General features: G+C 36.4%; 1 protein-coding gene and 1 non-coding gene across 5 annotated transcripts in view; both read left to right on the forward strand.

Annotated features, from left to right (window-relative positions):
* PTPN4 (protein tyrosine phosphatase non-receptor type 4) overlaps nucleotides 1-15964 on the forward strand; it is a 219801-nt gene that overhangs the window by 146465 nt on the left and 57372 nt on the right. For all 4 annotated transcript variants that reach the window (XM_023185206.2, XM_023185205.2, XM_023185207.2 and 1 more), the window contains exon 11: nucleotides 13386-13449. In XM_023185206.2, the coding sequence (XP_023040974.1) occupies nucleotides 13386-13449 (64 nt within the window). The remainder of the gene's footprint in view (nucleotides 1-13385; nucleotides 13450-15964) is intronic.
* On the forward strand, nucleotides 15533-15639 carry LOC111521688. The gene has a single exon (XR_002725033.1). It is a non-coding gene; the product is annotated as a small nucleolar RNA U13 (small nucleolar RNA).

The following is a 15964-nucleotide window of genomic DNA, read 5'->3' on the forward strand; positions in this document are numbered from 1 at the left end:
TCAAATGCATTGCAACAGAAATAAAGAATGCCTTTGGTCTTATCAGTAGATTATACACGAGAAAAAAATGAGTGATCTTGAAGATATGTCAATAGAAATTTCAAAAACTGAAAAGTGATGGGAAAAAGGAATTAACAGTATTTAAGACATGTGATGGGAATAAAGAGAGAAAACAGAAGAAATAAATATCTGAAAAAATAATGGCTGATAGTTTTCCAAAATTCATGACAGCCACCGAATTGCAGATCCAGAACGTTCGGAGAACACCTAGCAGGTTAACCCAAAAATCCACACTTACGCATATCATAGTCACACTGCAGATAATCAGAAAATCTTTTAAAGAGCAAAACATAAAAAGCACATTTAACCCAGAGGAACAAGATAAAAAATATGTTGTATTTCTCTTCAGAAACCATGTAAGCAAGAAGAAACTGGAGTGAAATATTTTGGTTAAAGTGTTGAAAGAAAAAAACCCACCACCCAGAAGTCTATAGCAAAGTTATCCTTCAGAAGTTTAAGAGAAATAAAGATTTTCACACACACAAACAAAAATTGGTGGAATTTGTTGCCAGTAAACCTGCCTTGTGAGAAATGTTAAAAGAAGTTCTTCACAGAAAAGGAAAATAATATAAGACAGGAATCTGGATCTACAGAAAGAAAAGAAAGCAGGGAGGGAGCTTCAAAATGGCTGACTAGAGTCACAGAGGCACTGGTGTCTTCCACAAAGTGGATCAAATCAGCAAGTAGATAAACACACAATGAATAGAACATTTAAAAAAGAACAGAAGAATTCAGCAAGGAAGTGACAGGGAACCTCTGAGACACAGAAGGAGAGGGAAGCCTGCCTAGCCAGGATCACCTGAGAGCCAGGAGGAATTGCCCATTGCAGGCAGGGAAAAGGTAAGCAAGAAATCCTCAATAGTTCACATTTGCACCAAAGATTACTGCAGTCCTACTTACATGAGAGAGCCCCTTGGCCCTCATGGGCCGTGAGACTAGCATAGGGTGCTGCCTGAAGTCCACACCATGGCATTGTTTGAGAGAGGGAGTTTGCACTCCCTCTCCACACCCCCTAAAACCCAGGCAGTTGCAACACAGTGCCATTTTGAGAGCTCAGCCCCCATCAGAATACATCCTGCAGTGAGGCCCAGTAGCTCCTGCATTTCCACATCTCTCAGACCCCACTGACAACCCTCCGTGTCCACACACAGGGCTGCAAAGTTGCAATACTAACTGCACCCAGGATGCAGCTTAGGTCCTCAAAACTGTATCTCTTACATTGTCATTCACCTGGGAAATGGGCAGTGTGGTGTGCCAGGGAGGCTGTACCCATTGTAAAGGGAGATGAAGCATGTGCTTACCACAGCCTCAGAGTTTCCTGCACGGGAACATTACCATTGACAGCAACTCATCGTCCAGCAGCAGGACCACTCTACAGCTGCACGTGCCTTCAGGGAGGCTAAGGACCGGCCTACCTGAGCACACCTTCCAGGGACATGGACATTTACATGCCCTGTCCACCGTCACCAGTGACAACATCGAGGGCCTGAGCACAGGACCATCTCAGCTGCTGGCATCTGTATATGTCATTCAGGAACCTAGAGATTGACCTACCCCACTTACAACTGTGAGGGCCCTCACACAACATCCAAGGGCCTGACAATAGAAGTGCCTCACCCTCAGCCACCATCTCCAGGCACTGTTGGGGTCTAGGCATTGGCTGGCCATACCTGCAGCTACTGACACACACACACACCTTTCAGGGACTCAATAATGGACCTCCCTTGCCTGCCACTGGCACCTGTGGGCACTTCCCAGGGGCCCAGGGACTGGCCCCTCCACCCTGCCTCTACCACTGCTGTCCCCCACATGCACAGCTCAGGACCCCAAGGGGTAGCCCACTGATACTACTGGTGCCATGCATACCACCTGGAGACCCAAGAACTGGCGTGCCCAGCCTGACATCACCACAGCTGGTGCCCCCGAACCAGCCTACCTGGCATTTCCATGCCCAGTACAGCTTCACCACAGCCTCTACACCCTAAGCCACTGAGGAACTCACAGACACCTCTGACACTGATTAGAGCCAAATAAATAATGTGAAGACTATGCTACTTCACCCACCCAGAACCAAAGCCAGAGCACCCTATCCAATCCAGCCAACACTATAGGTACATCAGAAGAAAAAGTTTGTTCCTATTACAGCCAATTCATAAAATTGGAAGAGGCACCTGTTACACCAGATGTTCAGATACCAACGTAAGGACAGAAGAAATAATGAAATGCCTGAAAAATAAAATAATGATATTTTTAAAATGCACTGAGATATAAGACAGCTTGACAATACAGAGATACCAAGAAAACAATTCATAATCTGAATGAGAAATTCAGCTGAAAGATATTAAAAAAAAAAAAAAAAACCAACAGATCTTGGAACTGAGTTCAGTGAATGAAGTAAAAAATACAGTAGAAAGCATCAACAATAGACTAGATTAAGTGGTAAAAATAATTTTGAACTTGAAGACAGGTCTTTGGAAATAACCTAGTAATTTTTTTCAAAGGATAAAAAAGCCTGAATGACAAATGGAACACTGTAAAGCAGCCAAATATTTGAATTTTGAAAATTTTAGAAGAGTTGGGCAAAGGCATAAAAAAAACCTATTTAGGAAAATACTAGCTGAAAGCTTCCCAACTCTTGCAAGAAGTAGAGACATTAAGATACCAGAAGCTCAAAGAACCCCACAGACATTCAACCCAAAAAGGTCTCCTCCAAGGCACTTTGTAGTCAAATTGTTAAAAATCAAAGACAGAAGTCAAAAAATAGCAAGAGGAAAGGATCAAGTCACACATAATGGAATCCCCATCAGACCAATGGCAGATTCCTAATCAAAAACCTTACAGGCCAGGAGGGAATATGGCGATATATTCAAAGTGCAGCTAAACCAATAAAAATGCTGACTGAGGATACATCACGCAAGCAAATCTATCCTTCAAAAATGAAGTAGAAATAAAGTCTTTCTCAGATAGGCAAAAACTGAGAGAATGCATTGCCACTAGATGGATCCTATAAGAAATATGTAAGGGAGCCCTACATCTGGAAGTGAAAGGATACTATATACTATAATGAAAATGCACAAAAGTACAAAATTCTCTGGCAGAGCAGATAAGATACATCTAGAGTAGATGAGAAAAAGAAAGGAGTCAAAGGTTATTACTACAAAAAAAAAAAAAAAAAAAACAGGCACACCAAATAATCAAGGGAAACAGTAAGAGTGGATGAAAGGAATAAAGGATATATAAAACAATCAGAAAATAATTAGCAAAATAACAAGAATAAATCTTTACATATCACTTAACAACATTGAATGTGTATGGTTTAAATTCCAATTAAAACGTAGACACTGGCTGAATGGATGTAAAAAATCAAGACCCAGTTCTATGCTACCTACAAGAAACTCAACTTCACCTATAAAAAAGCACAATAGACTAAATGTAAAGGGAAGGAAAAATCCCATGTAAATGGAAACTAAAAGCATACAGAAGCAGTTATTTTAGACAAAATATACTTTGTAAAAAACCATAAAAAGAGACAAAGAAGGTCAATATCAAATGATAAAGGGATCAATTCAGCAACAGGATATAACAGTTGAAAATATGTACCTAACACTGGAGCACCCAGATATATGAAGTAAATATTGTTAAAGATAGAGAAACAGACTCCAGTACAATAGTAGTTCGGGACTTCAGCACACTAGATTCACCACTGGACAGATCATCTAGACAGAAAATAAACATTGGACTTAACCTACACTGTAGACCAAAGGAACCTAATAAACATTTAAAGAATATTTTATCCAACAGCTGCGGAATATGTATTCTTCACCCCAGCACGTGGAATACTCTTCAGGAAAGACCATATGTTAGGCCACAAAACAAGTCTCAAAAAATTTTTAAATAGTAATTATATCCAGTATCTTCTCAGACCACAATGGAATAAAACTAGAAATCAATAACAAGGAACTTTGGAAACTGTACAAATACATGGAAATTAAACAACACTCTCCTGAAAGACCATTGGGTCAATTAAGAAATTAAGACAGAAATAAAAAAATGTATTGAAACAAAAACAGCAACGTAACATACTAGAACCTATGAGATACAGCAATAGCATTGCTAAGAGGGCTGTTTATAGCAATAAATGCTTACATCAAAAAAGTAGAAAGAGCTCAAATAAGCAGTTTAACGATACATCTCAAGGAAGTAGAAAAGCCAGAACAAACCAAGCCCCAAATTTAGTAGAAGAAAAAACAATAAAGATCAGAGCAGAACTAAATCAAGTAGAGACTGTAAAAATAATACAAAGGATCAACAAATTGAAGCTTCTATTTTTTGAAGTGATAAAAATCAACTAACAACAAAAAAAGAAAAAATTATCCAGGTGTGGTGGCACATGCCTGTAGTCCTAGGTACTCAGGTGACTGAGGCAGGAGGATCACTTGTGCTCAGAAGTTCATCCTGGGCGACAGTGTGAGACCTGCCTGAAAAAAAAAGAAAAGACAGAAAAAACTACTGGCCAGTATTCCTAATGAACATAGATGCAAAATTCCTCAACAGAATACTAGCAAAGCAAATTCAATGATATGCGAAAAAGATACACTTTTCACGTATCTCCACGTGATCAAGCGGAGTTTATTTCCAGGATGCAAGGATAGTTTAACATACAAATATCAGTAAGTGAAATACTTTACATCAACAGATTGAAAACCAGAAACCATACAGTCATCTCAGTAGACACATAAAAAGCATTTGATAAAATTCAACATCCCTTCATGATAAAAAAAAAATTCAACAAATTAGATATAGGCGAAACATATCTTGACACAATCAAGGCCATAAATGACAGTTCCACAGCTAACATCATACAGAACAGGTCAAAGCTGAAAACTTTTCTTCTACGAACTAAAAGAAGACAAGGACGCCCGTGCTGACCACTCTTATTCAACATAGTACTAGAAGTCCTAGCCAGAGCAGTCAAAAAAGAGAATGAAATAAAGGCCATCCATATGGGAAAACAGGAAGTCAAATTGTTCTTCTTTGCAGAAAACCTGGTCATAAAGAAAAGCCTAAAGACTCCACTAAAAGTCTCTTAGAACTATTAAATGAATTCAGTTAAGTTGCAGGGAACATAATTAATGTACAAAAATCAGTTAGGTTTCTGTACACCAATAACAGCTGGAAAAGAAATCAATAACGCAATCTCATTTACAATACCTACCAAATGTTATACTTAGGAATAAACTTAACCAAGGAGGTGAAATATCTCTACATCAAAAACTACAAAACACTGATGGAAAAAAATTGAAGAGAACGGAAAAAAAAGTAGAAAAACATCTCAGACTCATGAATTAGAAAAATTAATATTGTGAAAATGACCACACTACCCAAAGCATTCTACAGATTCAATGCAATGTCTGTCAAAATACCAATGACATTCTTCACAGGCATAGAAAAAGCAATTCTAAAATTCATATGGGTGGGGAGCCAGGTGGCTCACACCTGTAATCCTAGCGCTTTTGGAGGCCAAGGCAGGAGGATTGCTTGAGGCCAGGCGTTTAATACCAGCCTACACAACATAGCAAGACCTGTCTCTATAAAAAATATTTTTTAAAATTAGCTGGGCATACTGGCATGTATTTGTAGTCCTACCTACTCTGGAAGCTGAGGTGGGAGGATCACTTGAGCCCAGCTCTTTAAGGTTGCAGTGCTATGATCATACCACTGCACTTCAGCCTGGCTGGCAGAGTGAGACCTTGTTTCTATTAAGAAAAAAAAAAAATCATATGGAACCCTAAAAGATCCTGAATAGCGAAAACAATACTGAGTCAAGAGAATAAAGACGGAAGACATCAAATTACCCTGTGAAGCTGCAGTATTCACAACTGCATGGTACTGGTATTGAAATAGACACATACACCCAACAGAACAGAATAGAGAACACAGAAATAAATCCATGTATTTACAGCCAACTGAATTTTGACAACAGCACCTAGAACATATAGTGGGGAACAGACACCCTTTACCATAAATGGTACTGAGAAAACTGGATATCTGTTGCGGAAGAATGGAACCAGACCGTTATCTCACTATATACAAAAATCATCTCCAAATGGATTAGAGAGTTACATGTAAGACCTGAAACTGTAAAACTGCTAAATGAACATAGAGGAAATGCTTCAGAATATTGATCTAGGCAAACATTTTATGGGTAGGTGTTTAAAAGTACAGGCAACAAAAACAGAAATAATCGAATGGGACTATCAAACTAAAAAGCTTTTACACAGCAAAGGAAACAATTGACAGAGTATAGAGACAACCTATAGAATTGGAGAAAATATTTGCAAATTGTACATCCAACAAGGGCCTGGTATCCAGAATAACAAGGAACCCAACAGCAAAAGCCAGCCTAATAATTCATTTTTTTAAATAAACATTTCTCGGAAACAAAGACATGCAAATGGTCAAATTGAAGGTTTGTGGCATCCCTGCATCAAACAACTCTGTTGGTGCCGTTTTTCCACCAGCATGTGCTCGCATTGTGTCTTTGTGTCATATTTTGGTATTTCTCACGATAATTCAAAGTTTTTTATTATATATGTTATGGTGTCAGTGATCTTTGATCTTAGTATTGTAATTGTTTTGGCATGCCACAAACCACATCTACATAAGACAGCAAACTTAAGTGATAGCTATTGTATTAATATTGGTTCTTTCTGCCCCACTGACTGGCCGTTCCTATCTCTCTTCCTCTCCTTGGAACTCCCTGTTCACTGAGACACAACAATATAGAAATTAGACCAATTAATAACCCTTCAGTGGTCTGTAAGTGATCAAGTGCAAGGAGGAGTTGCACTTTTGTCACTTTCAATCAAAAATTAGAAATGATTAAGTTTAGTGAGGAAGGCATGTCAAAAACCAAGACAGACCAACAACTAGGCCTCTTGCACCTATTAGCCAAATTGTGAATGCAAAGGAAAAGTTCTTGAAGGAATTGAAAGTACTACTCCATTGAACATCCAGATGATACAAAAGTGAAACATCCTTATTGTTGATATGAAGAATATTTTAGTGGTGTGGATACATGAAACCAGCCACAACATTCCCTTAAGCTTAATCTGGAGCAAGGCTCTAATTCTCTTTAATTATGTGAAGACTGAGAAGAGAGGTGAGAAAGCTGCAGAAGAACAATTTGAAGCTAGTGCAGGTTGGTTCATGAAGCTTAAGGAAAGAAGCCATCTTCATACATAAAAGTTCAAAGTGAAGCAGCAAGTTATACAGAATATCTAGCAATCTAGCTAAGTGACGAATGGCTACACTAAGCAACAGGTTTTCAGTGTAGATGAAACAGCCTCCTATTGGAAGAAGATGCCATCTAGAACTATCATAGATGAAGTTAATACCTGGCTTCAGTGTTTCAAAGGACTGACTGAGTCTCTTGTTACAGAATAAAGTTGAAGCCGGTACTCATTTACCATTCTGTAAATGCTAGGTCCTAAATCTACCCTACTTGTGTTCTAGAAATGGAACGTCAAAGCCTGGATGACTACACATCTGTTTACAGCATAGCTTACTGAATATTTTAAGCCCATTGTTAAGTCCTACTGCTTAGAAAAAGATTCCTTTCTGAATATTACTGCCCATTGACAATCAATGCATCTTGCCACCCACGAGCTCTGTTAGAGATGGCAAGGAGGTTCATGTTTGCTGCCACAATATGAATTCTATAGCTGATGGATCAAGGAGTAGTTTTGACTTTCAAGTCTTTTTTAAGAAACATATTTTGTAAGACTGTAGTGGCCATTGAGGATGATTTCTCTGATGGATCTGGGAAAAGTAGGTTGAAAACCTTTTGGAAAGGATTTACCATTCTAGATGCCATTGAGAACAGTCACGATTCATAGTAGAAGGTCAAAGTAGCAACGTTAACCGGAATTTGGAAGAAATTGATTCCAACCCTCAGAGATGACTTTGAGGGGCTTAAGACTTCAGTGGAGGAAGTAACTACAGGTGGGGTGGAAATAGCTAGAGAACTGTTATTAGAAGTGGAGTCCGAAGATGAGGTAGGGGATGAATTGCTGCAATCTCATGATAAAACTTGAATAGGTGAGGATTTGCTTCTTATGGATGAGCAAAGAAAGTGATTTTTTGAGATGGAATATACTATTGGTGAAGATGCTGTGAGCATTGTTTAAATGACAAAGGATATAGACTATTTCATGATAAAGCAGCAGCTGGGTCACGAGGATTGACTGTTTTGAAAGTTCTATTGTAGGTAAATGCTATCAAATAGCATTTGGCAATGTGGTCTGGCAAGACCCTCCACTAACAAAAAGATGACAACTCCTGAGGGCTCAGATGATGATTAGAATTTTTTACTAATTACTCTGACTTTTTATTATACCAATTGTTTTCACTATAGTATATTGAACTCTTAATAGACTACAGTATAGTGTAAACGTAACTTCTATATCCACTGAGAAACTAAAAAATTGTGTGACTCACTTTATCGCAGTATTCGCTTTATTGTGGTAGTCTGGAACTAAGCCCTAAGTATATCTAAAGTTTGGCTGTACCAATATCCAGAATGAAAGGGGATATCATTACAGACCCTACATACATTAAAAACATAATAAAATAATATTGTGAGCAGATTTGAGTATTTGAATATTGATATGGTTTGGCTCTGTGTCCTGCCTCCCCACCCCACTAATCTCACCTTGAATTGTAATCTCCATAATCCCCATGTGTCAAGGGTGGGACCAGGTGGAGGTAATTGAATCATGGGGGCAATTTCCCCCTTTGTGTTCTCCTGATAATGAGTGAGTCTCATGAGATCTGATGGTTTTATAAGCATCTGGCATTTCCCCTGCTTGCACTTCTCCTTCCTGCTGCCTTGTGAATAAAGTACCTTGCTTGCCCTTTGCCTTGTGCTATGAGTGTAAATTTCCTGAGGCCTCCCCAGCCATGTTGAACTGTGAGTCAATTAAACCTCTTTCCCCAATAGATTACCCAGTCTCAGGCATGTCTTTATTAGCAGTGTGAGAATGGACTAATACAAATATCATTAATAAATTTCACACTGTAGATTAAATTTGCAAATTCCTTGAAAGACAAACTAAAAAATGATCTGAGAAGAAAAGACACTTGAATCGATCTGTATCAATTAAAGAAGTTGAAATTGTAATTAGAAACCTTTTGAACATTTGAACTCCAGGCCCCTTGTTGTGGATTCTGTCGAACATTTAAAGTAGAAGTAAGGCCAATTCTACATAAGCTCTTTTAGACAATAAAGAAGGAACATGTTTTATGTGATTATTACCTTGATGGTAAAACCAGGCTAAGACCTTACAAGGAAAGAAAACTGCAGTTACTCATGAACATAGATGCAAAAATACCTAATAAAAGTTTAGCACATTCTATTGAGTAATATATAAAAATGACAATTCATCATGTTCAAATGGGGGTTATTTTAAGAATGTAAGATTGCTTTAACATCTGAAAGTCAATCAGTATAATTAACCGTATTATTATAATAACATAGGAAAAACATTTGAGCATTTCAATAGATGCAGAAGAAGAATTTGACAAAATCGACTATGATAAAAAAATAAAGACATAGCTAACTATAAATAAGAGGCACTTTCCATTTTGATTAAGGGCATCTACAAAAAATCTCCTAATACTGTACAAAATGGTGACAGTCTTAATGCTTTTTATGTAAGATCAGGAAAATATATGCTTTGTGTCACTACTTCTCTTCAGCTTTGTACACCAGGTCCTTACCAGTGTTGTAGAAAAGAAAAAGGAAAAAAGAATAAAAGGCAAACAAATGGGGAAGAAAAAAGTATAATGGCTTTTCTTGTAGATAAGAATATGCATATAGCGATTGGCTGAAAATAAAGAGATAAAAAGGTGTACCATGCAAGTAGTAAGCATTAAGGAGACTAGAATGAGTGTATTATTATAATATATACAATGGTCTAACCAGTCTAGAAAACTGTTCTGTAGTTTCTTAAAAAGTTAGAAATATATCTACCATATGACCTAGCTGTTTCACTCCTACCTAGTATTTGACCAACCGAAATTAAAGCAAATGTTCGTACAAAGACTTGCACACGTGTTCAAAGTTACTTTATTTGTAATAGCCAAAAACTAGAAACAACTTAAATATTCGTCATGAAGTGATGGCTATTTCCGTCCATGTTGTGATATATCCATAGAATGGAATACTCCTCGGCAAAGTGGAGAAAATATTTAGTGAAAAACACAATGCAGATGAATCTCTAAATAATTAAGCAGAGTGACAGAAGACAGATGAAAAATACATTCTCTATGCTTCGATTTATATAAATTCTAGAAAATTCAATCTGTAGAGACAAAAAGTTGGTCAGTGGTTACGTAGGCGGGATGGGTTGCTGTGTTGGAGTTCTAGAGGAGGATTACAGTGTGGCAGAAGGAATCTTCTGGAAATGATAGATATGTTCACTATCTTGACTGTGATGATGGTTTGATAAGTACATACCTATGTCACACTTACCAAAGTATATACTTTAAATATGTTCATTTTGCATGTCAGTTATACATAATAAAATGAAAAGGGAAAATGAAAAGATGCATTGGTGGTATAATGGTGAACCTAGCTGCCTTCCAAAACCATGTGAAAGTTAATCAGTAAAACAGTATTAAATAGTTATATGATATAAAAATAGTTATATGATCTACTGGAATTGGCATTCCAGTAGAAACAAAACTTTGGACAAGTAGCAAAAAAATACTACAGTAGAGGTAAATCCAAGTATGTTAGTTATTATCAAAACTGTAAATGTGCTGGATGTGCATATTGAAAACATCAAACTGAATTTTTAAATAACTTTATTGATACAATCTACATACCATAAATTTGCCCATTAAAGTATACAATTTAGTGGTTTGTGGTATAGTTTCAGGGACAGCATCACCATAATCTAATTTTGAATCATTTATATTACCCCTAAAAGATAACCTTGTAATTATTAGGAGTCATTCCCTGTTCCTTTCTCTGCTTTTTATTTGCCAGAAGTTTTAGACAATCACTAATCACTATCATATATCTCTATAGATATGCCTAGTCTATATATTATATTAATATTGAATGAGATCATGTGCTATGTGGTCTTTTGTGATTGATTTTTTTCATTCATTTTTGAGGTTCATCCACATTGTAGTATGTATCCATTTTGCTTTCCCCTTTATTGCTGAATAATTTTCCATTTTATAGTTATACCACATTTATATCACCAGTTTTTTCCGCTTTGGTGCTAGTAAGAATTATGTTGCTCTGAACATTTGTACAAGTTTTTGTGTGGGCATATGTTTTCATTTTTCTTGAGTGTATGTATCTAGGAGTGGAATACTTGGGTTTGCTAAACTATTTTCAAACATGGCTGCATCATTTTACGTTTTCACCAGCATTGCATGTGGGTTTAATTTCTCCAAATTCTCACCAGCACTTGTTATCTGTATTTTTTATTATAACCATTCTAGTGGGTATAAAGTGGTATCTCATTGTAGTTTTTATTTGCATTCCCCTGCTGGCTAATGATAATGAGTGTCTTTTCAAGTATGTATTATTGTTTCATATATTTTGGATTATTCAAACTGAATTTTTAAAAATCAGTCTGAGCCAGATGCAGTGGCATATACCTGTAGTCTCAGCTACTCAGGAGGCTGAGGCAGGAGGATCACTTGAGCCTAGGAGTTTGAGGCCAGGCTGGGCAACATAGCGAAACTGTGTCTGTAATAGGATACATTTTAAGATGACAAAGGCAAACCTTAAACTGAAATGTAAAGTCAGTGTAAAAATTCTGATGTCATATGAAAAATGCGTAGTATGTCTAATGATTTATTAACTACTGGAAGGGATTGTTCCAGTTAAAAAAAAATCAATCTTTATACTGTTTACAAGAGACATACCTAAAATGTTATACAAAATGACAGAAACATTGAAAAAGATAAACCAGGCATATAGTAGCCAAAAGAAAACGGTTATAGCTATATTACTGCTATATAAAATAGATACTGTTTGAAAGATTTTTAATTTGTACATTGGTAAATTTCTGAAGAAAACTTTGTAGAAAATACAAGTCACACAAAATACATCTATAAGAAAATAAAAGTTATATAAAATATACATTGTACCACAGAGAGCATTTAGTGAAAAGATTGTTATTCATTGATTGATACCTTCCTGGGAATTTTTGAAATTAAGGTGATTTGAAACGACCTAGGTTTCCTTTCTCTTGATCATTTAGAAATGAACAGTGTTTTTTGTTGTCTAACTTCTGAAATATCAGTATGTCTTAATAGGATTTCTTGAATTGAGGCATCTGGCTTTTTTTTCCATAAATACAGTAAATATTTACTTTTTTTTTTTTTTTTGCTTCTGGAAATAATGCCCTCTCTCTATGACAGAATATTTTTCCCATGTTGTTATATCCCTGTCAAGTGAAAGCTCAGTATCCAAAAGTAAAATACAAAATTTTCAAATCAGAAGCCTAAACAAATCTCTTCTTCCCTACTCTGGACATGCATGCTTGAAGTTGACTCATGCATTTGCCTCTTCAAGTGATTAAAGTGTGAGAAGTTTATTCTTTGAGAATGCTGAGAGCTTCTTGGATAGATAGGGCCATAAGCCATGAAGATTCAGACTTAGAATTATCATGAAAATATTTACTTAGAAGATTGAGACAGGATCCTGAAGGACATTTTGCTCAGTAAGATCAAATCTCTTTAGTCTTATTACCTTTATGTCTTAAAGTTTAAAAAGACTGTGTTTACTGTGTTACTTATTATATGGTTTGAATGAGGTAAAATGACTTGGCTTATATTGATTGTACTAATAAGACTTTGGGAACTCTTACGGCATTATGTGGGTTGCATTTCAGAAGAAAGGTGGTGTAGAAAGGTAAATTTTTTAAATTTAATGCTTTTTAAAATTAAAAGTGTTTTTAGGGTTGTTGCGTAAAATAATTAAATCTTACATTTTTCCAAGGCTTGCTTATAACTTTGCAGAGAGTAAACAACTAAATTAGTGATATTTTTTGAAATTTTAATTTGTGACATCTGTTTTTAAGTGTTTCTGTAGATACAAAATTTTCCTCAGTTGAATACAAATACTAATTATTTTTTCCACGAAGCACCAAAAACTTTCAATTCTTTATGTACTATGTGTATGTATATCTGATAAAATGTTTAGGTATTACTAAATATACATGTAAAATATTTTTTGTAATTTGTTAATATTTTTATCACTATGCAATACTTTGAATAATTTATTCTCTTTTGTCCAGGTTGAAGATTGTAAAAATTTCTTTTAAGTGCAAACAGTTTTTTATTCAACTTAGAAAAGAATTGGTGAGTACTGATTTAATAATTATTGATGTAAATGAAGCCTTTTAAGAAATACCCATTCATGACAGAACTTTCCTATTAGTACAAGTGAAAGTGCAATTAATACTATGGATAACTGCCTGCTGAGGTAATGAATTCACTTGTTATAACAAAATGTACTTGTTTTTCCAATGTGTATGTGGTTCTCATTTAAAGTTCTTCTAGATATTCCTCTTGCTGTTTCTCGAGCTTAGAAACTGATTTCTCACACATAATGTGCATTGAAAACCTTGGGGTCCCTGTATGGAGGGCAGCAAATGAGCATTTCATATATCCCTTTTCCCCTACTGAATCTATAATACTTCCTTTCGTATATAAGTTCATTTCATTTTAGGGGAGCTGAGTGTTACAAGTTCATGAACTTATAACACATTGCCTCCCTTTGTTGGAGTGGTAATGGCTTAATATATTAAAAATAACAAATTGAGTTGTCATGGAAAGTACGGTGTTGGAAATAATTTCATCTTGTAAATGATTTTATCTGTTTCATTAAATCAAACTAACCTTATCCTTTGATTTACATTATTTCTTAGAAATCTGAGAAATCTTGGCAAATTATGCAGATTTCAAGATGATTGTATGTGTATGTGTGTAAAATGTATTTGAAACCTTAAAAATGTCTTTGGGGCTGTCCACAGTGGCTCAATCCTGTAATCCCAGCACTTTGAGAGGCTGAGGTGGGAGGATCACTTGAGACCAGAAGTTCCAGACCAGTCTTGGCAACATAGTGAGACACTGTCTCTACAAAAAAAAAAAAAAAATGGAAAACAAAAATTAGCCAGGTGTGATGATGTGTGCCTCTAGTCCCAGCTACTCAGGAGGCTGAGGTGGGAGGATCTCTGGAGCCCAGGAATTCAAGGCTGCAATGAGCTATCATCACACCGCTGTACTCCAGTCTGGATAACATAGGAAGCCCCTATCTCCAAAAAAAAAAAAAAAAAAAAAAAAACTTTTGGCTACAGTGGTGGCTTCTACCTGTTATCTCAGCTACTTGGAAGGCTGAGGTGGGAGGATAGGTTGAGCCCAGGAGTTCAAGGCTGCAATGAGCTATGGTTGTGCCACTGTACTGCAGCATGGGCAACAGAGCAGGACACTACTGCCTCTTGAAAAATAAAGAAAGTCTTTGAATCAGCTCTGTTGTGTTGATCTACTAAGTGATTAAAAACTGTGGTTTATCATTTATGTTTATAAGATATAGAGGGATTTTTTTCAAGAGAATTTTTATTGAAATAAAACATAATACCGGAAATGTGCATATTTTAAGTACACAACTTGATGAAGTGAACATATCCATATCAGCACCTCCAAGATATGTAGGATATGTACCTCCTTCTAATATGTAGAACTTTACCAGCACCCCAGATGCTTGAAATGTTGCTGCTGGAGCTGATGCCCACTTCCAGTCATTAAGCCTCCTGGAAGGTAAACATTACTCTCATTTGTATGACCATGGATTAATTTGCTTATATTTGAACTTTAAAAAATGAAATTATACAGTTGTTGTCTTTACCGTCTGCCTTCTTTCCCTTAACATTTTTTGTGAGATTCATGCATGTTGTTGCATATAACATTAGTTTGTTTCACTTACGTATGGTATTCCTCTGAATGACTATGCCATAAATTATTAATTCATTCTGCTGTTAATGGACAGCTTTGCCATTTCCAGGTTGGGGATATTATGACTCATGCTGCTAATGGAAATTCTTTTACATGTTTTAAAATTTAGCTGATTAAAATATAATACTGTTATCTGGAAACCAGAGGGCAAATATTTTACTTTAAGTAATCATAGATGGCACTGTAGAAGTCAACTTTTCTAATTTAACTTCTAATAATATCCCATCATATAATACTATTGTTATTAATAATAGTTATAATATCCAGGCTTTATTGAGAACTTACTATGTGCCTGGTAAAAGACCGGTCATTTTCATATCACTAAATCCTCACACTCATTTTCTGAAGTAGTGTACCAGTTAAAAGTGTGTTTACCAATAAGTGATAACAGCAACAATATCTGACAATTGATTAAAGACAGTACACAGGGATCCTTTTGTAGTTCATAAGCGTGATGATTAGATTTTCATGCTATTGGGTAAGATATGCCTTCCTCAGACTTTGTTACAGCATAGGCACATTACAACCTGTCTGATAGGAGAAAAGAAAGTAAAGATGGTATACAGGCCAGGCACGGTGGCTCACGCCTGTAATCCCAGCACTGTGGGAGGCTAAGATGGGTGGATTGCTTGAGGCCAGGAGTTCAAGACCAGCCTGGCTGATACGGCGAAACCCCATCTCTACTAAAATACAAAAAAATAGTTGGATGTGGTGGCACACACCTGTATTTGCCATTGCTTGGGAGGCTAAGGCACAAGAATCTCTTGAACCAGGAGGTGAAGGTTGCAGTGAGCCTGTATCGCGCCACTGCACTCCAGCCTGGACAACAGAGCAAGACTCCATCTCAAAAAAAAAAAAGAAA

The sequence above is a fragment of the Piliocolobus tephrosceles genome, chromosome 11, assembly GCF_002776525.5.
Source record: "Piliocolobus tephrosceles isolate RC106 chromosome 11, ASM277652v3, whole genome shotgun sequence".
Classification (NCBI taxonomy): domain Eukaryota; kingdom Metazoa; phylum Chordata; class Mammalia; order Primates; family Cercopithecidae; genus Piliocolobus; species Piliocolobus tephrosceles.